The sequence below is a fragment of the Hakea prostrata genome, chromosome 5 (genome assembly GCF_041222555.1).
Source record: "Hakea prostrata isolate BN-2017 chromosome 5, UWA_Hpros_2, whole genome shotgun sequence".
Taxonomy (NCBI): domain Eukaryota; kingdom Viridiplantae; phylum Streptophyta; class Magnoliopsida; order Proteales; family Proteaceae; genus Hakea; species Hakea prostrata.
The window spans coordinates 6,270,279-6,298,170 of NC_142604.1; the positions used below are offsets into that span (position 1 = coordinate 6,270,279).

Genomic DNA, 27,892 nt, shown 5'->3' on the forward strand with positions numbered 1-27,892 from the left:
CCCCCCAAGCGAAATCACAGATTCTCACAGTTGGGGCAACGAACCATTCAAACTTTCATTCCTCGTCCATGTCCGATAAACCGAAAAGGAAAACAGCGGCAGAGAACAACAAAGCTGCTGTGTCTATGTTAAGATAATCCCACTTCACGTTAGTACGAACCATCAGGAAGCAAACTTGGCAACAACATCCTGCAAATCTTCAGCAGAAACCACCCTCCCCCCCCCCCCCCAAAAAAAAAAAACTCATGTATCTGAAACGTGGATTGCTGGGTCAAAATTCTGGTGAATCCTTGCCCTAGACAAGTCATGGTTTGCTCGAGTTCTAATACTAGTATGGTTATACAAGATTCACTAAAAATCAATGGATGCAGCTTTGGAGGACCCAGAACAACCACTGGATGTGCCATACGACGTCCCACTTGAACCATCTACGGGGGCTTGATTTAGACGTTCCAAGACTAAAGATCTCCGCTTTTGTAGCTTTATTGAGAATGTGTTAGCTTCTAGAATAGTGGGTACCTACACAACATAGCAGGTAGAACTGAAAAATCAACAAGATGAAGCATACAGTTATACATTTTCTGGCAAGTTTCATTAGTAAGAGTATTCACGCAATGGTAGGGAAAAATAAAAAAATTCAAAGAGACCAAGCAAAAACTTTGCATTTTCTGGCAATTTCATTGATAAGAGTGTTGCCTTTGGCCCAGTTTAGTTCAATCTTATGCAACAACAGAAAGCTAAGATAGACGAATTACATAATCTAACAGGCAGTCAACCAACTCAAACTATCCCATGAATATGATTCAATTGAAAGAAAAACTGAAAGATAAGCAAAATGAAGATGTTACAGAACCGTCTTTGTAGTTCAATAGGGTAATCACTGATCAAAAGATGTACAACAGCCACAACCTTCAGGTTAGAGGTTCGACCCAAGCTTATTAAACTAAAGAGAACGACAAACTAGTTGGTTTACCGTTTACCCTGTACCTGAGTATTAATCTGGGCCACTTTATGCACATGAAGAAGCCCAACCATATCCTGGTAACCTGTAAGTAGTTTTGCCAGTTCCTTGTCCTCATCTGAATGAAAGAAATTAAACCATAGGAAAGGTGTGAGGAACTTTTCAAGGGAATCAACAACAACTATTAATGAAAGATAACAAATTACCTGGTATTGCTCTGACTGAAAGCAAGGTGTCTGCCATATGCTGCCATCTCTTAGCAAAAGATGGTGAAAGAAGTGATGGGGGAAATGTAATCAAAGCAACTGCATTTGAAGATCGCACCATGCTTTTAAGACATCTAATAAAAGAAATCATAGCCCATTCCTACAATAATAACACAATGGTACAAACAATGAATGGGCAATGCAACTCATCAAGAGAAAACTGACTCTATATGCTATTTGACTACAGAACTTCTCAAAAACTGACTCTCGGGTATTCTAAGAAAAATTGCTCTATATGAAGTAGAACCTCTCCAAAACACTAAACTTAATGTTTACTGAATTTCTTGTTTCTTAGAGGCATGCCAAAATTTTCATATTGAAGACAAAATTAACAAGCAGCATAGTAAATTTAAGCTCAGGTGGACATGAATGTGATGGAAAAGAAAGCAAGAAAACTCACCATTTCAGCAAAACCGCATTGTGGAGCACAGAGAGACTGTATGGCAATACGACCAGCACTTCTAGGGTTCTCATCATTTCTGAAAATTGAACAAGTTATTTGAATAGATTAGATTAGTTGCTTGGAGCAAACAGATACTTCCCCAAAAAAAATTAATGAAGATTTAATTAATCTATCGTAAAAAAATTACTAAATTTACAAAAGAGATGGCTAAGAGTAATCTAAATTCCCTAGAGCAAGATAGATTAAGTCACTTCATTATTAGGCGATGAGTGAATGACTTTTCAGCACATAGTATTATCTTCCACATTTTACTTGCAGCAGCCAGCAAGAAAATATCAAGGCATTCGGAATGGATTCACAAAGTGAACATGTTTATGATGTGCTTAGAGAGCATTCTCCGCTTGAAAATGCAAGGGAAATAGCAGTGAGCAAAAGGACATGTTAGCATAACAGAAAGAATGATATTCTAGAAATCTGACAAAAACTTCCAAAGAAAGGCAGCTGGTTGTCAGACAGTGAAGCCCCAGATTTTGCACACTCTCAAGAGTATTAGAATTCAAATTATTTAAACCATGCATGATTTAACCAAATCATAACACTACCATAAAGTAATGCATAAGGGGTTCAACTAAGAAGCATTCTACAATTGGATCAATGATAGGAGGTTGCAGCAGCAAATACCCTCAATAATCCTAGTCAACAGCATAGAATAGGATGTTTCTGAGTGTTGAACAAAAGAGCACAATTACAGCCAATGGAAAACTCGAATGTGGCCCTTAGGAATGTGGACTGATACTAAAAGCTCCAGCTGAATTAGGCTTCTTCTTGCTCCTAACTCAAATAAGATCTGCAGGTCAAAAATAGAGTGACCTATCTGTAGGTAAGTGAAGTCTTCAGCAACCAGCAGGAATTCTTCAGTAGTAGTAAGGCTGGACAAATGTCTCAAACAGATCTAAGAACTCAATGAAACACTCAAACACCCACGGGTGATAAGCATGCATTTACCATTATTTATTTGATTTAATTCCTCAAACTTATTTAATTGAAGAGAGCTAATTGAGTATTTTTGTGTATTTTTCAGGAATGGTGATTTTGGATATTAGAGATAATATGGAGTAAAGTTGGCAAATATATTAGATATTGGTGGATTTTAAATCATGGCATTCAATCTTGCTGCCCAAGAAATCATGAAAAGTGAGATCTTAATCAAATTGGAAACAGGTGGAGGTCTACGGAACAAAATTGGTAATAAATCTGAAAATCGGGTAAACAGACCTACCTTCAGTATTTTGGGCATATCTCTCTCGTATGAGCTTGGATTTCAGTGATTCAAGATGCTATGGAACAATATTGAAAATATCTACAACTTTCCAGTTTTGAGTTTTTCCAAAATCCGAAAGAATAAATGTCAAATCGACAGGTAAAGAGAAGGGATTCATTGTGTGCGGGAGACATAAAAGAGAAGCCAGCCACAGAGAAGAAAAGAAGACGGCGAACGCGGCTCTCATCTCTCTCATTGCTGAAGAAGAAGACCACATCTCTCTCTCTCCCTATGTTTCATCTTTATTTTTCTTATGAACTTTGTGATAATGAGTAGCTAGTTCCTTTTCTTTGGGATGTAGATGAACCATGATTATTTCATTAATTTGATTGTTCTATATCTTCTAATTGATTGTGTTTGAGTTTGGCCAAAGATGTTCTATAGCTCAGCAAACTAAGCGTGCCAAGCTTCCGTGAAGGAAGATAGTCTTATGAAGATAGAGCATATCTAGGAAGACCATCCCTAATTTACTTTGAAGTGTAGAGTTATATCGGTTAGGGAAAAGCATTAGGGATTCGAAATCCCAAAGATCTTCACATATTCATAGTTAATGTTTTTACTTTAGTTAGTAGATTTAGTTTAAATTTAGTTTTATTGAATTCAATCTTAGTGACTTAGCCTTTTAGTTCCCCATAGTTCGACCCCGTACTTTCTGCTTGCTAGATTAGTATAGGATTTTATTTTTAATTGGTTAGCGACACGATCAAATTTTGGCGCCGTTGCCGGGGAACCAAAGCACGGTTGCTAGGATTGATTTTTGTCAATTATATAATTTTTAGAGTAATTTTAGTGTTTTGAATTTTTAATTTTTCTTTGCTTATTTAACTAATCTCTTTTTCTTTTGTTTTGTAGGTAACTGCAAGAGTAGCGATTCGATAATTAGTTTAGGTTATTATCTTTTCTTTCTTAGATATATTTGTATTTAGGACTTTTCAATTGAAATATTTGCATTAGATTGGATTGTTTAGGTTAATTTTTAAAAAATCCCCATCCCTCAGATCCCACATGTGTAACTTTTGTTCGAAAGATCATGTTAATTGCGCTTAAGGTACGTCCTAAACTCTCCCTTTTGCTATAGTTATTTTCTTTGAATTTTACTTATTTAGCTTCTTTTTTTCTTCTTCTTCTTCTGTGTGTATGCATGGTCGTCGGTCCCTAAACCCTGAGTTGACTCCACTTGACTTAGAGTTAGAAAAGACTTAGGCCAACCTTAGAAGGCAAAGAACCATGGCAAACTATGAGCCTCCAATGAGGCCCTTGAGTGAGCATTTCATTCCTACGATATATACTCTGGTTTCTTGTATTAAGTTGTCTGACATAGAGGCGGCTCAATATGAGATCAAATCTAGTGTGATTCAAATGCTACCATCTTTTTACGGACTTGCCAATGAAGAGCCTTATCAGCACTTAGATGAGTTTTTAGAGGTGTCCTCCACGATTAAAATTCAAAACCTCTCAATTGATGCTTTAATGTTACTGCTTTTCCCATTCTCCCTTAAAGATAAAGCTAAGCATTGGCTTCATTTTTTAGACAATGTTAAAATTTCCACTTGGGCAGAAATGCAACAAGAGTTCCTTAAAAAGTTATTTCCCATTGGTCGTACCAATAGCATTAGGAGAGCAATAACAAGTTTCTCCCAACAAGGAGAACAATTTCACGAGGCATGGGATAGACTAAAATAATTACTTCGAAAGTGCCCCCACCATGCTATTCCTAAATGGCAATTGGTTCAATGCTTTTATGATGGCCATAGAAACCGACATAGGCAAATGGTTGATTTTTTCTTGTGGTGGGACTTTCATGCACAAGAATGAGAAAGAGGCATGGGAACTTTTTGAGACCCTTAGTGAAAATTCCCAATACCATGCTTCAGCAACTAGGACTGATATTCCACCCATTGGGCATCCAACGAGGAGCGATCTCTATGAGATCAATCCTATTGTTGAAATGAACACTAAGGTTGATTTGCTATCTAAGAAATTAGACTATCTCTTGTCATTAGGACAACAAACCCCATATCCATCTCCTACAAGTCTCTCTCCACCTAATCAGACCGAAACATGTGTTTTATGTTCTAGCCTTTCCCACAATGTCGCTAATTGCTATTTGGCTATTCAACACCCTGAGTTCGTTCAAGATCATGCACATTTGGCCCAAAGAGTTTCTAAACTGAGCAATGACCCATTTTCCACTACCTACAACCTAGGATGGAGAGACCACCCTAATTTTTCATGGAAAAAACCAATGCCCAATCCCTCTTATCAAATACCTTATAGGCCACCTCCATTTAATATGCACCAAAATGCCTATAGGAATGAGCAACAACCCTCACATAATTCATCATTTGAGGATAAGGTACTAAAAGCAATTAGTGGATTAGAGCAAAACACTCAATTGTTGCATTCACATTCTCAATCCATTAACAAATTGGAAACCCAACTTGGTCAATTAGCTGATGCCATCAGTAGGAGGGAGGCAAGCCAATTACCTAGTCAACCAATAGGTAACCCTAATCATCAAATTGGGTCTGGGAAAGAACAAGTCCAACCAGTGTCTGTTGTGACACGTAGTGGGAAGGAATATTATTCACCTTTGTCCATTCCTAAGCCATTGCCCATCGATCTTGAGAGTCGAGAAGAGGTTGATTTGACCCATGAGACTGGTGATGATGCACACAAGCCTGGTAAAAATACACCACCTATGAGTATTATCCATCAATTTCCTCGTAAGGGGTTGTACATTCCAATTGTAGATGGTCCTACTCCTAAATCTTACACTCCCAAAGCCCCCTTCCCTGAAGCTTTTGAGTCCTCAATTCCAGATCCTAGAAAGAATGCTAAGATGCAAGAAATGATTGATTTATTCCAACAAGTTCATATTAATCTCCCACTATTGGATGCTATCAAGCATGTCCCAGCTTATGCTAAATTCTTAAAAGATCTATGCACCCAAAAGCGTAAGTTGAGAACTCAGACTCTTAGAACTGTGCACCTAACAGAACAAGTTAGCTCTATAATTTCCAACCAACTGCCCCCTAAGCTTAAAGATCCTGATACACCTTTAATTTCATGTGTCATTGGAGATCTATCCATAAGCAAAGCATTGCTTGATTTGGGAGCCAGTGTGAATATTTTACCCGGTTCAGTTTATGATAGGTTTGGCCTAGGAGATTTGAAATCCACTGATGTGATACTACAATTAGCAGACCGCTCAATTAAACGACCTCGTGGGCTACTTGAAAACGTTTTGGTAAAGGTTGATGATCTATATTTTCTTGTCGATTTTTTTATCCTAGATATGAATAATCCAACAACCAATAAGTTACCACCAGTCATTCTTGGACGCCCCTTTTTAGCCACTGCGAATGCTTGCATCAATTGTAGATCGGGTGTCATGGATATATCATTTGGAAATAAGAAACTTAGAGTCAACATCTTCAATGCATCCTTAAGCCCAAATAGAGATGAAGAGTGCTTTGCGAATAACCTTATTGATGAGGAAGTGGTGGATTATACACCAAACATGCTTATTGATGATCCCCTACAACATTACTTGACATCTGGAGAATCTGACCAACTTATTGAGGAAGTCAACACATTGTTAGACTCTTCCACTCCATTGGAGCAGCCACCATTTCCAAAGAGATTTGAGCCTCTACCTCCATTAGCTGCATCTCCCCAACCCTCATCCCTCATATCTCCCCCTAAGTTGGAACTTAAACCTCTCCCTTCCAATCTAAAGTATGCATTCTTAGGGGAAAATGAAACATTGTCTGTCATTATTTCTTCTGATCTATCACCTAGGCAAGAAGACCACCTTCTAGGAGTGCTTTCTGAATTCAAGTCAGCCATTGGCTGGTCCTTAGCTGATCTTAAGGGCATAGACCCTTCCATATGTATGCATAGGATATATTGTGAGGATGAAGCGAAACCCTCGTAGGGATCCTCAGCGTCGTCTGAATCCTAATATGAGAGAGGTGGTGAAAAATGAGGTGATTAAGTGGTTAGATGCCGAAATTATTTACCCAATCTCTGATAGTGAATGGGTCAGTCCTACCCAGGTTGTCCCTAAGAAATCCGGCATTACTGTGGTTCCAAATGACAATGGTGATCTCGTCCCAACTCGTACCACTAAAGGTTGGCGTGTCTGCATCGATTACCGAAAGTTGAACACAGTCACCAAAAAGGATCACTTTCCCTTGCCATTTATTGATCAGATTCTAGAGAGACTAGCCGGGCAAAGCCACTATTGTTTTCTCGATGGTTACTCTGGTTACAACCAAGTTCCCATTTGCCCTATTGACCAAGAGAAAACAACCTTCACTTGCCCCTTTGGTATATTTGCATTTAGACGCATGCCTTTTGGATTATGTAATGCTCCAGCCACCTTTCAAAGGTGCATGATGGCCATCTTTTCTGATATGGTTGGCCAATCCTTAGAGGTTTTCATGGATGATTTCTCCGTCTTTGGATCTTCCTTTGACGAGTGTCTCAACCGGTTATCACAGGTTCTTAAAAGATATGTGGAGACCAACCTTGTTTTAAGTTGGGAGAAGAGCCATTTTATGGTTCAAGAAGGAATTGTCCTTGGACACATAGTGTCTGCACGTGGTATTGAGGTCGATCCGGCCAAGGTTGAGGTTATTGCCAAACTACCCCCTCCCACTTCTGTTAAGCAAGTCCGATCGTTCTTAGGCCATGCTGGATTCTATAGGCGTTTCATTAAGAACTTCAGCTTGATTTCTAGACCCTTATGCAATTTACTTGCAAAGGATGCCCCTTTTACCTTTGATGAGAAATGCCTTCATGCTTTCCATACCCTTTGAGATTTATTGTCTAAAGCACCTATCTTGAAATCACCTGATTGGTATCTCCCTTTCAAGATTATGAGTGATGCATCTGATTTTGCTCTTAGTGCTATTTTGGGTCAAAAGGTAGATGGAAAGCCAATCGTTCTTTACTATGCTAGTAAGACCCTCTCAGATGCTCAGATGCATTATACTACTACTGAGAAGGAATTACTAGCAGTGGTTTTTGCCCTTGATAAGTTTCGTTCATATCTTTTGGGCTCAAATGTGATTATCTATTCAGATCATACAGCTCTTCGGCACTTCTCTCTAAGCCTGATGCCAAGCCTAGGCTCATCCACTGGATTCTACTCCTTCAAGAGTTTGACCTAGAGATTAGAGATAAGAAAGGCTCAGAGAATGTTATAGCAGATCATTTATCTCGGATTCCTCTTGATTTTATCCCCTCTAAGTTGATTAGTGAGACATTTCCTGATGAGCAATTATTAGCTATATGTACTACATCTATGCCTTGGTATGCTCATATTGTTAATTATTTTGTTACGGGGAGGATTCCTTCTGCTTGGGATAAGGCTGCTAAAGACCGCTTCTTCTCCTCACTTAAGTACTATTATTGGATGATCCTGAGCTCTTTTGTTATTGTTCAGACCAAGTCATTCGTCGTTGTGTCCCTGAGAGTGAGATTCAAAGTATTTTATCCTTTTGTCATACTCTCGCCTGTGGGGGACACTTTAGTGGTAATAAGACCGCGGCAAAGGTGCTGCAGAGTGGTTTTTTTTGCCTACATTGTTTAAAGATGCCCATTCTTTTTGTAGAGCATGTCTTAGATGCCAACAGGTTGGCAATATTTCCCATAGAAACATGATGCCCCTTAGCCCCATTGTTGTTGTTGAAGTTTTTGATGTATGGGGTATTGATTTTATGGGACCCTTTCCTAAATCATTTGGTCATGAATACATACTTGTAGCAGTTGACTATGTCTCTAAATGGGTAGAAGCTAAAGCTACTAGGACCAATGATCATAAGGTAGTGATGTCCTTCATCCAGAGCCATATTTTTAGCCGCTTTGGCTTTCCTAGAGCTATTATTAGTGACGGCGGTACTCACTTCCGTCATTGGCGGGTTGGATCTTTGCTAAAGAAATACTCCATTACCCATAAGGTTGCCACTCCTTACCATCCTCAGACATCTGGTCAAGTGGAGGTTTCCAATCGTGAGATCAAGCGCATCTTAGAAAAGACCGTTAGACCTGACCGCAAAGATTAGTCTGTAGATTAGAGGATGCATTATGGGCTTATCGGACTACTTATAAAACTCCTATTGGTATGTCACTATACCGTTTAGTCTTCGGTAAAGCTTGTCATCTTCCTGTTGAGTTAGAGCATAAGGCATTTTGGGCGATTAAGACATTTAATTTTGATATGTCTGACGCTAGTTCTACTCGCCGTCTTCAATTATCTAAATTAAAAGAATTGCGTAATGATGCTTATGATAATTCGCGCATTTATAAGGACCGAGCCAAAGCTTTTCATGATAAACATAATACTCGGAAGTCCTTTGTGCCTGATCAGCGAGTGTGGTTGTTTAATTCTAAATTGCGCTTATTTCCTGGTAAGCTTCGATCTCGATGGGATGGTCCTTATGTGATTGGTCAAGTATTTCCCCATGGTGCGATAGAGATCCGTAACCCACTCAATGGGCAAACCTTTAAGGTTAATGGCCAACGACTAAAGCCCTATATTGATGGCCTTGCTAATGGCCAACTTATTGAGGAGTTGGACCTAGAAGACTTGCCTCAAGACTCTTCATGAGTTTCTCACTGAGTCTGACTGAAGACTCTAAACTTAGCGCTTTATGGGAGGCAACCCATTTGTTTAGATGTTATTTCTTGTTCTTTTTCTTCTCTTTTATTTGTTTGTTGTTAGGTTTTACTGTTGCGTGCTCTATCACGATTTCAAACATCGGGTACACTCTTTCCTCTATTTGCTTCTATCATGTTTTTTTTATATATCTTGCATGCACTGAGGTCATTGCATAATTTAAGTGTGGGGGGGTGTCAACTCGAGTAAGACTTGTTGATAGTTGGTAGAGCATTGTCACAAAGATAAAAAGTGCCCAATTTTTTCTGGCGTTAGTAAGATACATGTTTTAATTCTTTGCTTAGATACAAAATGAGAGTTTAAGTGTTTTAGAAATCCCATCTGATGTAATGAACACCCTCTTGAGAGAATAGTAATGGGTTTTACATTTTGAGACTGAGGTTGAATTGGAAAATAGGAACTCCAGGTTGTCCAAAAGGTTTGACCATCTAGTTATCTTGTATTGCCTTGTGCTTATGGTGACAAGTTGAGACCGATTTTAGACTATTTAAATGTGAAGTGAATTGAAGTAAAATGTGGAAGAAAAAATATATATATATATAGGGGGGTGCCGGATTTTAGAGATCGCCGGTACGATCCATCTTTTTTTTTTTTTTTCAAGGAGTATGCCTGAATTCTATAGAATTCACTTGTCTCACCTTTACTACCAATTGTTTAACCATCTAAATTCTCTGCCACCTTATGTCCTTCAAACCGGAAATACGGGACTTACTCATTCTGCCCTTCCATCGGTATGGACTCTAGGCCTTTACACAGCCGTTGATAGACGATTTTTCCTCAGTAGTTTAGGAGATAGGCACCTTTAACTTTACTCCATTACTTAGCTTCTGTTTTCGTTAGAGAATCATCACCATAGATATACAGTGTTGTGCCTCACCGACTTTTTCACAGGGCTTTTAGCATATGCATATCTTATGGTTATCTTCTCAGACTAATCATCAGGGATTATTATATAATACTGGCCGTCACCGACAGCAGAGGCACGACTGTAGGCATGCTTTACGGTTATCCAGTCCGAAGATAAGAAAGAAAGAAAATGAATAACAAACTCATACTAGATATCTTACTCCAGGCCCATCCCTAAGAATTAAAGATAGAAACTTACTGAAGGATGGCAGTAGCCTTCTCCTTATCTTATGCCGTTGGTCTTCAGGGCTTAGAGGACACGAAGAGGGAACATCAGAGAACTCTGAATTTTCTAACAAAAATCGTTTATTGCTTACACTCATTCTACTCATTACAAGTACATAGGTTCGCTTATATAGGCGAACAAAGTAGCTCTAAATGCGAAAGAAATGAAAAGCAAATTAAAGCTAAATAAAAGTGAAATACAAATTCATATCCTGTGGCTAACAGGCTCGCCTTTATCTAAGTACCTTTATGTTGCCATCATAAAGGGGGTATGTTAAAAACACATTAGAAGGGAATCTTTCAGATAAGTATTACATCACATCAGATATCAACATGTCTTGGTATTGCAACTCTATCCTTCAAAATATTTGGTGACGCCATCTTCCTCGAAAAGTGAAACTAATCTATGCATGGCATCTTCTCCTACCTCTGAAAGAAATGAGGTGGCTTCACAGTTTTGTTGCAAAAAAAGCTTATTTTTTAACTTTTTCTTGGTTTTTGCCAAGTATCTTTTTAGTGGATGTACCACCTTCTTCAGCTTTGACTTCGGAGGTTTTTTCTTTGGAAGATTTAACCTCACGTTAAATTGTATGGCATTCATTGCTTTGTAGAGGAGGGTCCACCATCTTCCGCCATTATCTTTTTCATCTATTCAAGCATCGTGTCAATTGACTTGACGTATGCTTCCATCTTTGAGTATCCTTGCATTTCAGCCTGAACAAACTGTTGAGCTGGATCGCTTTGGACAAGCTGTTGGGCCGGATCTTGGGTTTTCCGGTTTTTCTGCTCAAATACCTTATGAATCTGGGCCTCATTCATCTGGAGTAGATCTTTTGCCTTGAGAAGACATGTCATCGTATCAAAGTTTTCTCGTTCAAGCTTTTGGTTTTTGATTCTCAAGGAATTAACTTCTTCTACCAGCCTTGAGCACTGGGCTCTGCTAGTATCTAGACCTTTGACCAGGTCTTGCATTTCCATCTTTGTAACGGAGCATTCATCACAGGCAACAAGTGCTCCCTTGAAATCTTTCTAGTCTGCTCTTTCAATCTTTGGATCTTTGTAAAAGTTAACTCCAACTGTCCTTTGGGCACAGTCGAACGCCTGTCCCAAATCTACAAATCCTTGGTATAAAGGATTTTTGAAATCTTTAATACATATAGCCACATCAGACCATGATGTATAAACACCAGGCATTTTTCCTTTCATCACCACATAGTAGCGATACCTTGTCTGGGATTTTGATTGTGACATGTTCATCTGGTAGCACAAACTGTTCATTGCCGTGGCAAAATAATCTCTTTTGTTTTTATCTGCAGGAGTCTGGACCACCTGATGGTGTGATATCTAGAGGTTATCTAGAACAACTTTATCTTCGGGTCCAACTTCAAGTAGGTTCTTGAATTGGAATCTTGGGTCAATGGTGAACAAATAGTTCTGATCGAATTGGCATCTTTTCGGAACATGTTTCTCCTTCAAATTTGGAGAACTGATCTTGAGAATTTTCTTATCTTTAGTGGTCTGTCCCACTGTATCTTTGATTGCTTCTTCAAGCATCTTATCTTTCGCCTTAGATGACGAATCTTTTTCTTTAGCTAGATCAGCCATCTAGATCATGATCAGAACAAAGATCAGAATCATGTAAAGAAATATGTTCATCTATTGCAATATTCTGAGAACATGTTATTCTGGACAAATAATCTGATATAAAATTATCAGATCCTTTAATATGCTCAAACTTAATATTGAAACCTTTATTAACTACTATGTCTCGAAACACGAGCCATCTTCTCTGAGAAATCTTATTTTCATTTAAAATTTTTGTAAAATTTAACTATGGCTTCACAGTCAGTGCGAATCATAAACTTCTTATTTTGTAGATAGAACTCGAATGCTTCAAGTCCTTTTATAACTGATTCAACTTCAAAATCTATAGCAGCATGGGTCTTATTTTTATGTATCCCTGATGCGTATCTACACAGTACTTCAGTATTCTTGGTAGAATACTCATTGGGTCTAATCTTAAGGATTGCTCCCCAACCTTCTTGAGAACCGTTAGTTTCAACAACATGAAACCAATCTTCTTTAGGGTATCTCATAGGCTGTACCTTTGAGATAAGCTCCTTGATCTTTTTGACTAAGGCAATATCTTGCTGATTGAATCTTCTTTCTCCTTTTTGCGTTGTTTTTGCATAAAGAGGTCCAAGCATCTTCCCTAAATCTTTAATGAAGTCTCTGGCTTGGTTAACTAGTCCAATAAAGGATTTTATCTAGGTAACTCCTTCAAGTTTATCCAGGAATTCAAGGGTTTTTCTGGCAATATGGTCTTGCAGAGATATAAGTTCCTTGCCTAAATTTAAGCCTAAGAATTTTATCTAATCTTTCCCTATTTTCATTTTCTTTTTGGAAATAACTAAACCATGATCTTTGAATAATCTGAATACTGTCAACAAATGTTGAAAGTGATCTTTTTCATTCTGGGAATATACCAGAATATCATCTATGGTATTGTATTTAGGAGTGCCTGTAACAATCCTAAGATCTGGATTTTTTATCTCAAGCTTAATACAAGGCTTATCCTTTTCCCAGTGTTCTAAGGGATTTATATCTTGTATAACCTTAGCTTTTTCAAGCTTTTCAATAATTTGTTTTATCTGGTTATCAGCTGAAATGTTTAATCTTCTGAAATCTATGTAGTCTGAATCAGGCTGATAGCAAGATTCAATCTCATCATCATAATCTATATTTGCGATTTTACAGGATCCAGGGATCTTGCAATTGCAGTTACTATCCTTCACCACGTTTCGCTGCTGATTCTGATGAGAGGGTAGAGTGGGTATGATTACACTCTGTCTAGTGAGCTGAACACAATGTTTATTAATGGTTAATGCACCAGCCATTGCTAAAATAAAACTGAGGCCAATGAGTAGATCCCATGGCGAATCTTTGACAAGAACTGTTCCTAATTGTAACCATTGGCTTTGGCCACAATTAGTTTGAAAGCTAATGAGAGGATTTTTCAGCTTTTTAGTTATGGAATATCCTATATTATCTATTCCTCTTGTAACTATGGGGGGTAGTTCAACTAAATCCGATGGATCAGTAAACCATTTGGTATTAATGGTGGAAACTGAACATCCCGTATCTATAATTCCTTTAAGGTTGTACACTTTATTTCGAACTTTCAATTGGCAAGCAACCTCAAGCTCTTTTAAATCTGGTTTTAACTGGCATAACTGAACTTGGTCAGTTCTAGCTATTCCAACTTCTAGGTTCGAGGTAGAAAGGATATCTACATTTGTTGATCCGAATCCTCCTCTTCTCTGTATATCCGGGCCAGGTTCATAGTTTGGAAGAATAATGAACTGGGCAATCTTTTCTCCTACAGTAATAGGTCTATCTAACTCTGAATGATTAAAGAAGAATATCTTTATTGGATCATCAAAGTCTGCATCAATAACGCCTCCAATAACAGTGATTCCTTGACTAGCAAAGGAAGATCTTTCTTTAATCATCATTCCAAATTTTGGGTTTATCTGGAATGTTAGATAAGTATCTACTTGTGTCATTGATCTAGCAGCTAAGATATGATCAACAGGACTAAAAATGTCATATCCTAAACTATGCTTTGTGGATTTTCTGGGAAGCATAGCAACTTCAGAAAACCATTTGACATCTGGGTTCAAATTAATATCCTCAGTTTTGGCATTAAGGATATCAATTTGATCTTCTAGTAATTCAATCTTAGTGGAATCTCATTTAGTTTCGAATTCTGTAATTCTAACATTTTTCTCTCTTTGTTCTACAAGGATTACAGAATTATCTAAACACTTATTACATCTCTCTTCTAAACAAGTTCTACATTGGTATCTAACATCTAAGCCAGGGTATAGTTTGCATCCTGAACATCTAATATGGAAACTTCCTGCTTTATGTTTCCATGTATGCTTGTCTTTTTCACAACTTGATTTCATCATAGCAATATTTACTAATTGATGAAATAAATCTGGCATATCTTCTTCACAAGGATTTTCTGTATCTTCACATGGTATATCTATTGAGACAATGCTATATGCTGACTTATTATCTCACATTTCTTTATCTACAGCAATCAAACATTCATTGGTATTTTCTACCACTACGGCTCTTTTGATGGTACTATTTACTAATTTGGGGCAATCTTTAACTAAATGATCTAAGGATTCACAATTATAACAAGCTAATCTGTTCTTATAACTCCTTTGTGGATTATATCTTTTGGCATGTCTATCTGGATTTAAGAAAGGCTTCTTTTTCGTGGATCTTCTCATATACCAATCTTTCTTTGGTCTATAAACTCTAGGGTTCCAGGTTTGACCAAAGCGCCTTTCTTCTTCATCTTCCTTCATATATCTATCATATCTCTTTCTTCCAATAAGTCTTCGTGTTGTCTTCTTGGATCTATGTCTATCAATATCTCGTTCTCCATATACTTGGGAGGTAAAAATATCTTTACAAAATCCAAAGTTATCTCGCTGAAACTGTTGTTGGATTTGTATGAAAATACATTCTTCCATAAGCATGTTCATGATATGTGTTATTCTGATTGACACATTATCAACGAGGGGGTCATTAGGCACTGGCTCCCAAGAATCTTTAATTTTTTGACCTAAAGGTCTTGGTAACTTTTGAAATAACTTGTCCATGATGGCTTGACTAAATATATTACCACTTTGACTGGCATAGTAGTAATATTCCCTCAAGAATCTCTTTATGTATCTGTAGTCTTAGAGACTTAACTGTTCAAGGCTTGCTAAAGCTTTGAGTTGTAGCTTAGTTTGCATACTATTTGGATCTTGTCCAGTACACATCATATGCACAAAACTAGTAAATTTGTAGGGATTTGTTCCCAAATCTAGCATAGCTTTAAAATTTTGGGGGTATTCAACCTTGAATCTTTCCCAATTAGCTTTAACTGGTTCTCCAAGAAATGTTTCAAGGTATCTGTACATATCATCTACGGTCCATATCCTTTGTTCTTTGAAGAACTCATTGATTACTCCTTGTTTCCAAACATCAAGGATAGAGTCCCACATCTGAGGATCGTGGAATTCTAAATTTAAGAGTCTGCCATTTTGTGTAGTAACTCCTAGCTGTACAAGGTGTTCTATAGGCATTGGTTTTCCTCTAGGTCTAATCCTAGCTCCTAGTTCCATGCCTTCTAACTGGTAATCTACTTGTTCAACTTTTAGACGAGGTCTATCTCCCCATCTCATGTCTGAATTAGCTGGTCCATAAGGCTGATTAGGGTCAAAAGGTTTTCCCTGTGTATTCATCCTTATGATTTCAAAATTTATTTTTGAAGGGAAATCATCAAAATCAGGTTGGTTCATCCTGATTCTGGCTGATTCTATCAGAGTTATCTGGTCTTCGGTCTCATCTATAGATCCTGGTTTGTCACTATAGGATCTTTCTTCTATTTCTTCTACTGTTTCCGCAGAATCTTTAAGGAATCTATCTAATCTTTCTGAGTCTTTAGGAGATGCTTCACATCTTTCTATTGTTGTCTCCTTTTTCTCAGGTATTAATTTTTTAAAACTAATTTGGAATATAACAACTTTTCAGCATCATCTATCATTTTGATATCTTGCCTTATTAAGGCTCTTTCTCTTATTTGTCTGAGTCTAACCTCTGATATCATCAGATTCTTTGATCAAGTTCTTCTCTAATACTAGACTCAGCATCATCTTCAATCTGATTCGTATTATTATCTATTGTATAATTATGGAATCTAAGGAGTGTATTACCACTTATATCCTTATAAAGGGTATTTTCCTGGGGAATAATAACCTTATTATCTTTTTGGTGGACTAATTGGGTTACATCCCATTCTAGTCCTGCTAACTTAGTAGGGTCCACTGTAACTGGCTTTTGTAACTGGATATATCTGGATGATATTCCTTGGATAACATCATCAATCTTGACTCTAAAGTTTATAGTGGAATTATGGGAAGATTTTCACATAAACCCTACACAAACTAGAAGATTATTTCCTTTATAATCTTCATATCCTTTGGTTAGGACTTTAATCTTTATATTATGAACATCCTTGATTTCTTCATAAAATCAAGAAACAATATAGAACAATCCTATATTGTTGTTCATGTCTATTTCAGTGCAAGCTATGATGGCATTCTGGGGATCTTTCCATCCATCATCTATAATGGCAACCAATACTTTAGTTCCCAAACATTTTCTAGTTAAACCCTTTACTCCTATAACAATTACACCTAGATGTAAAAGATTCATCTTTCTTAATCTTACCAAATCTTGTACCGCTTTATCAGAAAGCAAGTTGATAACTCCGACTTGTCTTCCTACAACTTCAAGGGCATGTTCATGAAAAGCTTGGATCAAGCTTGTATCACGAACGAATCTATTGTGAAAATATAGCTCTTGTGGACGTAATAAGTCCAACCTTCTATTTCTAAAATTATCTATATTTTGGTCCACATCTATTACTTCTTCTAAGGACACGTCATGGTCATTAGGAGATCTGATCATCCTTTGGAGAATATTTCCAACAAAGGATCTTCTCCCAGAGGATTCATAACCTCTATTTCTAGAAGTTGATCTCTCAAGTGTATCTGAGCTTCCAGTAAATGGTCTAGTAAGACTCATTTCTTAAGTCCTATCTTATAACATTTTGTAGGTCGATAATCTATGAAATCTCCTTTTAATGCCGGTTTTTCTCCATCTACTCTTAAGTTTCTAAGAGAAGCATTAAGGGAATCTAGATGGCTGCTCAGGTTTGCAGGCAACTGACTATTTCCACTAGTATCTACAGTAGGGATCTTTGAGATTTTCTCAGAAATTATCTTTAGTAATTCTAGGATAATATTATTTTGGACAATAATTATTCTATCTGGCATTCCTAGTGCAGAATATCTAGTGATTCCCACATTATCTGCAGTTAAGTGGCTAGTATAGTCTTGCAATCTTTCAATTGCAGTGGTATAATCTCTATTGGGCATAGGAGTTTCTCCACTCATACTCCAAATAATCTTTTAGTCAAGGCTTCAAGCTGATCTATTTTAGAATCAATGATTCTAATTCTCTGCTTAAAGTATTCCGATTCCTTTTCTCTCTGAAGACTTATCTTTTTGGCTTCACTTTCTAAACTTTCCAAGTTGGCCAAAGTTTGCTTTTCTATATCTTTGGGCTCCTTAATCTTTAACTGAGCAATTAATTCCTTAATTTCTTCTTTCGAAGGTAATTTGGAATAATCCACCCTTGGTATCTTATTCTTATAGTCTTCAATCTTCTGGTTAATGTAATCTAAATTTCTCATAATCTGGGAATTATTATCTTTAGAGCTTAATTTATGCTCAATATCTTTTAGAACTAAATTCTTTTCACCTATACTACTAGCTAAAATTCTAAGGATCTTTTCAACCCTTTCCCAATCTTTCTTTAAGTTTTCTGAAAGACTTATCAGAAGATCAGTCAAACAGTTAATCTGGTCAGGCATATCTTCATGCTTATTGTTATGCAATTTATGTCTAAAATGCATAAAGCAAAAATAACATGTGATTTTATATCTATCCAAAGAAGTGATTTTCACACCCGTTGGATCAATTATCTCAAGACCAAGATATTCCAATTTCTTTAAATCAGTCATCAAAGAAATCAGAATGTCTTTGGTAAAACCTTGCCATATGGGCATCTGGAATAAGTAAATTGTAAGTAAAGTTTTCAGCATACCTATTTATAACATTTTTAAAATCTGAATAAATATCTCCATAAAAAGATATAGCTTTCTCATAGATAATATCTTTAATATGCATAGGTAAAACACGCAGATCTGAAGAACTATCATAAATAATATATCTAAAATATTGATTATAAATCTCACACAAACAATCTGGTTTTGGCAAATGCTTATACACAGTCAATCTATCTATCATATGAAAGAAACTTGAGTAAATCTGAAACATTTTAATCTAAATAATCATAAACTTCTGCAGTATGATCATTATTATAATCAATACTGATATCTTCACTGTCATCTTCATAATGATAAGGATCCCAACCATCATATATCTTTTGAAGCAAATTTAAAACTATTCTTAAAAATAGTAAACTTGACATGATAAATCTAAGGGCCTGTTTCATTTACCAAGTATGAAAGAAAATACTACAGAGTCTCTTCAAGGAAAGAAACTGCTCTGATACCACTAATAGGGGGGTGCCGGATTTTAGAGATTGCTGGTACGATCCATCTTTTTTTTCTTTTTTTTCTTTTTTTTTTGTTTCAAGGAGTATGCCTGAATTCTATAGAATTCACTTGTCTCACCTTTAAATCGGTAGTAAAGGTGAGACAAGTGAATTCTATAGAATTCAAGCATACTCCTTGAAACAAAAAAAAAAAAAAAGGATAGATCGTACCGGCGATCTCTAAAATCTGGCACCCCCCCCCTATTAGTGGTATCAGAGCAGTTTCTTTCCTTGAAGAGACTGTGTAGTATTTTCTTTCATACTTGGTAAATGAAACAGACCCTTAGATTTATCATGTCAAGTTTACTATTTTTAAGAATAGTTTTAAATTTGCTTCAAAAGATATATGATGGTTGGGATCCTTATCATTATGAAGATGACAGTGAAGATATCAGTATTGATTATAATAATGATCATACTGCAGAAGTTTATGATTATTTGATTAAAATGTTTCAAATTTACTCATGTTTCTTTCATATGATAGATAGATTGGCTATGTATAAGCATTTGCCAAAACCAGATTGTTTGCGTGAGATTTATAACCAATATTGTAGATATATTGTTTATGATAGTTCTTCGATCTTGCATGTTTTACCTATGCATATTAAAGATATTATCTATAAGAAAGCTATATCTTTTTATGGAGATATTTATTCAGATTTTGAGAATGTTATAAATAGGTATGCTGAAAACTTTACTTACAGTTTACCTATTCCAGATGCCCATATGGCAAGGTTTTACCAAAGACATTATGATCTCTTTGATGACTGATTTAAAGAAATTGGAATATCTTGGTCTTGAGATAATTGATCCAACGGGTGTGAAAATCACTTCTTTGGATATATATATATATATATATATATATATATATATATATATATATATATATATATATATATATATATATATATATATATATATATATATATATATATATATATATGCTGAAGTTTAAAGGTTAAACCTCCTTCTTAGTAACCGGGTCTCGGTGTCACCAACATCGTGCCTCGCGTCAAACAGTTGAGGTGTCTTTGGTCCAGTCTTGGCCTGTAGCCTAGTTGGCTTGAGTAAGTAAGTTCGAGGGGTATTCTACACCTAGTCCCTTAAGGCCATCTGGCTTGAGAGTGGCTGACCCAACACTCATTACATAGGCCATCTAGAAAGCTTAAGAGGCAAGACATTGCACGGACTAGAATTGTGAGCATTAAAGAAAGAAGTGAATTAACGTGCTTATAAAGGTGAAATGTCTAAGAAGGTCAATATTGCTTAGATCTTGAGTTCTTGGTACTATTTGGTACCTAGTTTAGTCTTATATGAGGGTGAACTGGTAGACTGAAGATAAGAGGAGACTTCTCGATTGAATTGTTTGCCTAGAGCTAAACTCAAGAGAGGGTGTAAAGAGCTTAAGTGGGGGGGTGCCTATATTCCCTTTAATCTTTAGTGGAGTGTCTTTGTCTTGGAATCTATCTTTTTACTCTTACTACTGCCAGAATAATTAGAAGAGCACTTAAGAATTTTGTGTGTATATTCTCTGCAAACACTCACGAGACACAACTCGTCCATTAGGGTAACCTAGGGGTTTAAAGGCTTGTTGCACATGCTAAGTGCAACCGTGATTCCTACGAAAGTGAGTTAGGTTTTTCTTTATTTATTTCCCGTATTACATTTATTGTTTCATTTTGCTCGAGGACTAGCAAACACTCAAGTGTGGGGGTATTTGACAAGCATGCATTTACCATTATTTATTTGATTTAATTCCTCATACTTATTTAATTGAAGAGAGCTAATTGAGTATTTTTGTGTATTTTTCAGCAATAAGGTGATTTTGAATATTAGAGATAATATAGAGTAAAGTTGGCAAATATATTAGATATTGGTGGATTTTAAATCATGGCATTCAATCTTGCTGCCTTCAGTATTTTGAAGAAATCATGAAAAGTGAGATCTTAGTCAAATTGGAAACAGGTGGAGGTCTAAGGAACAAAATTGGTAATAAATCTAAAATCGGGTAAACAGACCTACCTTCAGTATTTTGGGCATATCTCTCTCGTATGAGCTTGGATTTCGGTGATTCAAGATGCTATGGAACGATATTGAAAATATCTACAACTTTCCAGTTTTGAGTTTTTCCAAAATCCGAAAGAATAAAGGTCAAATCAACAGGTAAAGAGAAGGAATTCATTGTGTGCGGGAGACATAAAAGAGAAGCCAGCCATAGAGAAGAAAAGAAGTCGGCAAACGCAGCTCTCATCTCTCTCATTGCTGAAGAAGAAGACCACATCTCTCTCTCTCCCTATGTTTCATCTTTATTTTTCTTATGAACTTTGTGATAATGAGTAGCTAGTTCCTTTTCTTTGGGATGTAGATGAACCATGCTTATTTCATTAATTTGATTGTTCTATATCTTCTAGTTGATTGTGTTTGAGTTTGGCCAAAGATGTTCTATAGCTCAGCAAACTAAGCGTGCCAAGCTTCCACGAAGGAAGATAGTCTTGCGAAGATAGAACATATCTAGGAAGACCATCCCTAATTTACTTTGAAGTGTAGAGTTATATCGGTTAGGGAAAAGCATTGGGGATTCGAAATCCCAAAGATCTTCACATATTCATAGTTAACGTTTTTACTTTAGTTAGTAGATTTAGTTTAAATTTAGTTTTATTGAATTCAATCTTAGTGACTTAGCCTTTTAGTTCCCCATAGTTCGACCCCGTACTTTCTGCTTACTAGATTAGTATATGATTTTATTTTTGATTGGTTAGCGACACGATCAACGGGTAGCAGTTTTTTAGGGGAGAAATCAAAATAGAGAGTAACTGAAGGAAGGGGAATTGAACGAATAAATGATAAGAAGGATAAATGGATAAGGAGATAGGATTTGGGCTCTTTCAGCCCCTCATCCTCGCACTAGAACAAGAATCATCACTCAAAGCAATAACTCAATCTTCATTAATTGTTCTTGGGAATGTCCACGAGGGTAGTACTAAATAGGCTCGAGTGCTGAGCACAAAATAGAAGTAAATAAAATAGGAAGCCTCTTACCAATTGAGACCTCAGTAACAAGAATAGAAACTCAAACTCAACTAGGATTCTAACGTAGAAACTAGGTCTAATAGAACATGGACACTATTTCGAGTCCTAAATCTATTGCAGTCCTTAAAGATGCCACAGCTGGATCCTTGGGAACCCCACTTTTCAAACTCTTTTCAAGTGTTGTTACTGTGGCTGACTCTAGGACCTTGTGGACCTAAAAAGAAGAAAAAAAAGACCAATCTGCTCCCATCCCCTGAGAGATGAAGTTGACTCCTGTAATAATGCCTTCATGTAATATGGCCTTCGGCCCCACACCATTTCCTAGTAATCTTCCTACCTAGGCAACTATGGGCCTATGACACTGTTCATGATCTACATCATAAAGTGATCACACAAACTATTTCCTGTTTTCCATGATTATATGCACTTCTTTTCACATGATTGGTTAAATATTTAGATATTAAACAGCAAGCTTATCAACAAACCTGGCAAATTTAGCTAAAAATGAGGAACAACGATCATGAAAATCTGTGATGTTGGAATAGTCTTTAAGGCTAACACAATCTATGTTCCCTCCACTGAGTAGTCGCCGTTCCAGGGGTTTCCGCAAATCAAAGTCATTGCAGTATTCCTGCCCTGCAATTTTTATAATCTATAAGCATTTTCTGTCCCAAAACATCAGTGGATTAATATTTCATAACTAATCATTAAAAAATAAAGTAATTCATAACCATATACCTTCTTAGAATTTTGAGAAAATAAACATAGTTTCCTTGATTACACCAAGGACAAGAATATAGCAATTATACAATAGTGCTTGATGCTGTGGATGGAAAAGGTAACATCACTATCTCTTTCTATTAAGTCCATAAAAATTAAATTTTTAGTTACTGATAGAGCCCTGGGATCACAATATTATGCTATATTGGGAGAGGAATGATTTGCTGAATATCTAGCGAACAACAGTTAGGGAAAGAAATAAGATCTGGTGCTAAGAAGGAGGTTGCTTGAATAAAGAATGATTTCAGAATATTTACTACTGAATAAGAGGGATTTGGAGATAGGCAGAATATTGTGAATGATTTGCAGAATATTGTAGAATATTTACTAATGAATAAGAGAGATTTGGGGACAGGCAGAATATTGCAGAATATTCACTACTGAATAAGAGAAATTTGGGGAGATTAAGGTTGATTAGGGGTTATAAATAGGGGTAAGATGTGAGTAGTAGTCAAGGATTATTTATGTGAGTGTTTGGGCAGCCATAGACTGAGGGGCAACAATGTGTTGTGGGGGTGACTGGCACCATTGTAACTAGTTTATCATTGTTCATTGTTATTCTATCAATTAAATAATATCAGTTTTGCATTCGATTCGTGGGTTCTTATCAAATTGGTATCAAAGCGTGTTTTGATCCGTGGGAAGCAATGGAAACCGGATTATCCATATTTTTCGGAAGGGGATGTGCAAGAATGGCTTCTTAAAGTTTTGTTATTTTGTTGGGAACACCAGATCGATGATGAACATAGATTGGGAGTGGCACTGCAACATTTAGAAGGAGAGGCGTTAGCATGGCTTTACCGAAAAACTGGTCGAACTTCAATTGGTCAACCTTCAAGGAAGCCCCGAAATTGGATTTTAGTGTTGAGCAAACCCGCAAGGAGTAGGAGAAGCAAAAATACCAGGTTTGAGCAAGTTAATGGCATCACGGTGTATGAAGCATCAATAAAGGACCAAATAAAAGCAGCAAAGGCTGAAATCACAAAGAATGCTCGAAAAATTTTGGAGCCATCCGGACAAGGGGTGACGATGCAAATAGTAACCATGGCGATGAAGCATTGGTGAAGATTTTAAAAGAAGGTGAAAAAGAGGCCAAAGGGGAAATTGCGCAAATGACGGATGTCAACCAGTCGCTAATCCGCAAGTCCTTAATTCATATATTGACACGAAACTCGAGGAGCAAGAGTTGTGCTTTATATGGGTCCATATGTTATTGTTGTTCAGCTGAAGTCAGTTCCAATGCCTATTCCTAGTGTACTCTTTAATTCAGCTGAAATTTCCAAGGTTTTTCTTCATTTAGGTTGCTTGGAGTTATGTGGTTATTGGTTCTCAAGGAGGTATGTTGTGCAGAATGTCGAACTAGCATGGTTGTGTGGCAAACATGTAAAGACCAAGCTTCCAATTTTCCATCACCTTGAGGACAAGGTGATTTTCGAGGGGGCCAGTGATAAAGCCCCGGGATCACAATATTATGCTATATTGGGAGAGGAATGATTTCTTTGAATATCTAGCCGAACAACGGTTAGGGAAAGAAATAAGATCTCCGGTGCTAAGAAGGAGGTTGCTGAATAAAGAATGATTTACAGAATATTTACTACTGAATAAGAGGGATTTGGAGATAGGCAGAATATTGTGAATGATTTGCAGAATATTGTAGAATATTTACTACTGAATAAGAGAGATTTGAGGACAGGCAGAATATTGCAGAATATTCACTACTGAATAAGAGAAATTTGGGGAGATTAAGGTTGATTAGGGGTTATAAATAGGGGTAAGATGTGAGTAGTAGTCAAGGATTATTTATGTGAGTGTTTGGGCAGCCGTAGACTGAGGGGCAACAATGTGTTGTGGGGGTGACTGGCACCATTGTAACTAGTTTATCATTGTTCATTGTTATTCTATCAATTAAATAATATCAGTTTTGCATTCGATTCGTGGGTTCTTATCAGTTACCCCCAATTATAGGCTCGAAACTGGACAAGAGACAGCTTATTTTTTATGCATTGGAATTAGGAGAAGAAAAAAAGTCTGAGCTTCCTTATAGAACCATTTTTTTTCCCAAAAGTGGAAGGTACATGGTCAATTTTTAATAATATCATAACAACTACCCAAATAATTTTTTGTTGGTTAATTGATCGTCACTGCATCTCACTTTGCTGCCAGTCTCCAGCCTTGATAAAGGAGGAAGATTGGTGAATCAGGTCTGCAGCCAGTGTCAGTATAACAAAACCAAGCCAAACCCTACTGCATGGATTGTACAATCTTATATTATAATGCTAGGGTATTTGCTGACAGAATAGAATCCAAACCAGCCTGTGTAATCTCTTCAAACCTGCGTCAGAGTAGAGGAGGGATTAGATATAGTGGATCAAAGAATAGATTTGTGGGAGCACTTTCCAGGATCTTTCTAACTCCTCTCATTGCACTAATTGAATAGAACAGAACACAAGCAGCCAAGACACAGATATGGAATATACGAATGGCATTGGGAAAGGAAAAAAGGGGAGCGGACAAAAAAGTAGTTGGTTTGCACAGCACAGAACAGCCCCACAAATCATACCTCTGCTAAATTGTCCACTGAATTATCTGCGCAGGCCCAGGTAGGAAGATTAGGATTCGGTTCAGAGTCATTAAATATTTATCAGTAACCTATCTTCTGATGGTTTGTCTAAGCTCATATGCCTATGCATTTTCCCTGTTTACTCTTGGATCCTCCATTTTAGAAGCTAAGTTTTCTGTTCCACTTACCTAGTGAGCTCACAAGGTTTCCAGTCATCAATATTTTTCCTTGATTCAGAAAGTTCTCAGACAGGCACTCACAACTTTTCTCCACAGATGATCAAAAGTTTCAAACCCAAGGATTCCCCTGCATCAGCCGTTACTCAAGGAACTCACCTATCATGACTTGTTTAACTCCTCAAAAGCTAGTGAAGCCAAGACGAGAATACTTGCATTGATCAGCCTAATTAAACTGATTCAAGGTCCATTGCGAAGATAATATATGCTAACTTGGCAACTTGAATTCAGGACTTTTCTTTCTTGGTTGGGGAAAGGGTGTTAAAGATTCTACCAATAAGCGGCTAACCAGGGATTTGACTTGAGACACAAAACAGATCCGCAAATTCTACTGCTACAAGACGCTGCTTCTATACTCATTTTCAGACTCACAAACACAACCCAAATCCCAAAAAGGGCAGCTATTTTGCAGTTTTTATTGATTTTCTACCCACTTTAGTGGAAGTCAATAAAATTGCAAATATATAAAGGAAGTGCCAAGCAAACAGACCAATGGATAATAAAAACGAAATGTAAACATAAGGCCATAAGGGAACATAGAAAACCCTAAAACTTAATAACAGTTCGAGATGCTGAAATTGAAGTAGGACAAGTTTGTTAACAAAGAAGAAAAACAGGGCTTACTAATGAGGGAAGGATTGTAATCTCTGTTCTTGGACTTGGCATTGGTGAAAGTTTCAAGAGGCAGACCTCCCCCTCCCAATCTCTTCTTCTTCGTAACATTATTCTTGAACTTGAAAGATGATTTAGAGACTTTCTCTCCATTTCCTTCCATGTGATTTTCAAATCTTCGCTCTTTCATTGTTCTAGAGAAAGAAAACCTCGTAGAACAACACTGCCAGTGATAATCAAATCACTAGAGCTCAGAAAGCTCTACATTCTACTGCAATTCTACCCACAAGGATGCAACAAAAAAACAAGTAATATTGCACCTTCATCACTTCAAGTATGAAAACTCCCTTGTCATTCTCTTAGTTGAAGCATCTATGAGTTCAGTTGCAAAAGTGGATCCAAAAGTAATCCCCAATGTAAACATTTATTTAATAGCTCCCTCTAACCCAATTCTTCTTCCCTACCCTTGTCTGGAGTATACTGATTCGGGCTTCAAGAATTACATTCTTCAAATGGTAGCCAGAAAGAGAAAGAGGGGGGAGAGGGGGGGAAGGGGAACTTTCCAAAATAAAATAGACTACGCTGCTCCCAAACATCACTTAAAACAAAACCCTAAATAGACTAGTTTTAGCAGAATAAGAAGTGAAAGGGGCAAATTTTACAGGAAAAGAAAAAAAAAAACTAACCTCTGTGACCCTCAGAGCACTGCTGATTGTCCCCAAAGTATTTCTTATACTGCCAAGCAATCCTCAACCCCTTCTGTGGCTCCAAGAAATTAACCATTTAGAAAACTTTACATACTATGTTCATCACAAAGTTGTAATGGAAGATAATTATCAAATAAAATTTAAGGATATACAAACCTGCTCTGGCTCACGGTCAAGAACCTTGTCCTCCTTCGACAAAATAGGAGTTGGTAAAGTCCCCAGAAACGCCCTTGGTTCCGTTGCTGGACTCGCGTAGAGAAGGGGCTGATCATGAACAAGTCCCTGCGACATGAAATTCCTTAACAGTAACAAATGGTGAGGTGCTTCTGCGTCTTCCATTACCATAATTAAGCTTCCAAGAGGGAACCCACCTCCCAAAATCTCTACAAAATGCACAATTAACGGTTATAACAATCAAATATCATCCCAGAAGAAAAGAAAAAAACAAATTCTTTCAAAGACAAAGCTAACAGAAGATCAAAAACATAAAAGAAAACTATAAAGCTCTCTCAAACCCCATTTCCCTCTGTGCTTCTAGAACTTTTCTTCTCTCTGCTTGCTTCTCTAAAAGAATACGGTAACAAGGTTATGTAAGGAGAATTACTGTCAAGGTCTGGTATTCCAGAGGAGATGAAGGTAACACCGTTCGGTCCCTGCTTGAGACCTGGCGTTTGAGCCAATTGAGCACCCATTATGTTGCCAGAGAAGCTGCTCGTCTTCCTCGTCGTGGCGGCCATGGCTAGCCCTCTCTCACCTTCCAAGTTCCAACCAACTGAAAACTCAAGCAGAACTGAACGAGAGAAGTTCGAAGTTCGAACCTGCGGAAGAGTCTATATTACCAGTGTCGCAAATCCCCATTTTAATCGATTGGACCAAATCGACCCGGTTCTTATAGCGGTCTTGGAGCATGTAAAGTTGTAAACCATGTTCCAAGGGCCATCTAG

The 27,892-nt window shown here is 37.1% G+C and overlaps 1 protein-coding gene across 1 annotated transcript; it reads right to left on the reverse strand.

Moving 5' to 3' along the window:
• Positions 1–230: 230 nt before the first annotated feature.
• ELO1 (Paxneb protein-like protein) lies at positions 231–27,790 on the reverse strand. The gene is made up of 8 exons (XM_089157393.1): positions 27,553–27,790; positions 27,105–27,331; positions 26,928–27,000; positions 22,539–22,689; positions 1,628–1,706; positions 1,168–1,327; positions 988–1,079; positions 231–519 (listed from the first exon to the last, which is right to left on the reverse strand). Exons 1-8 carry the CDS (start codon positions 27,683–27,685, stop codon positions 352–354), a joined length of 1,083 nt encoding a protein of 360 aa, XP_089013519.1. The 5' UTR covers positions 27,686–27,790; the 3' UTR covers positions 231–351.
• Between the last annotated feature and the right edge of the window lie 102 nt (positions 27,791–27,892).

Bases quoted from the DNA above. Each gene is read 5' to 3' on its own strand.
- ELO1 (XM_089157393.1), bottom strand. From the start codon at position 27,685: ATGGCCGCCACGACGAGGAAGACGAGCAGCTTCTCTGGCAACATAATG. The intron at 27,332-27,552 runs GTAATTCTCCTT...TGCATTTTGTAG, and splicing joins TGGAATACCAGACCTTGACA to AGATTTTGGGAGGTGGGTTC. The intron at 27,001-27,104 runs GTTTGTATATCC...TTGGAGCCACAG, and splicing joins TTGACCGTGAGCCAGAGCAG to AAGGGGTTGAGGATTGCTTG.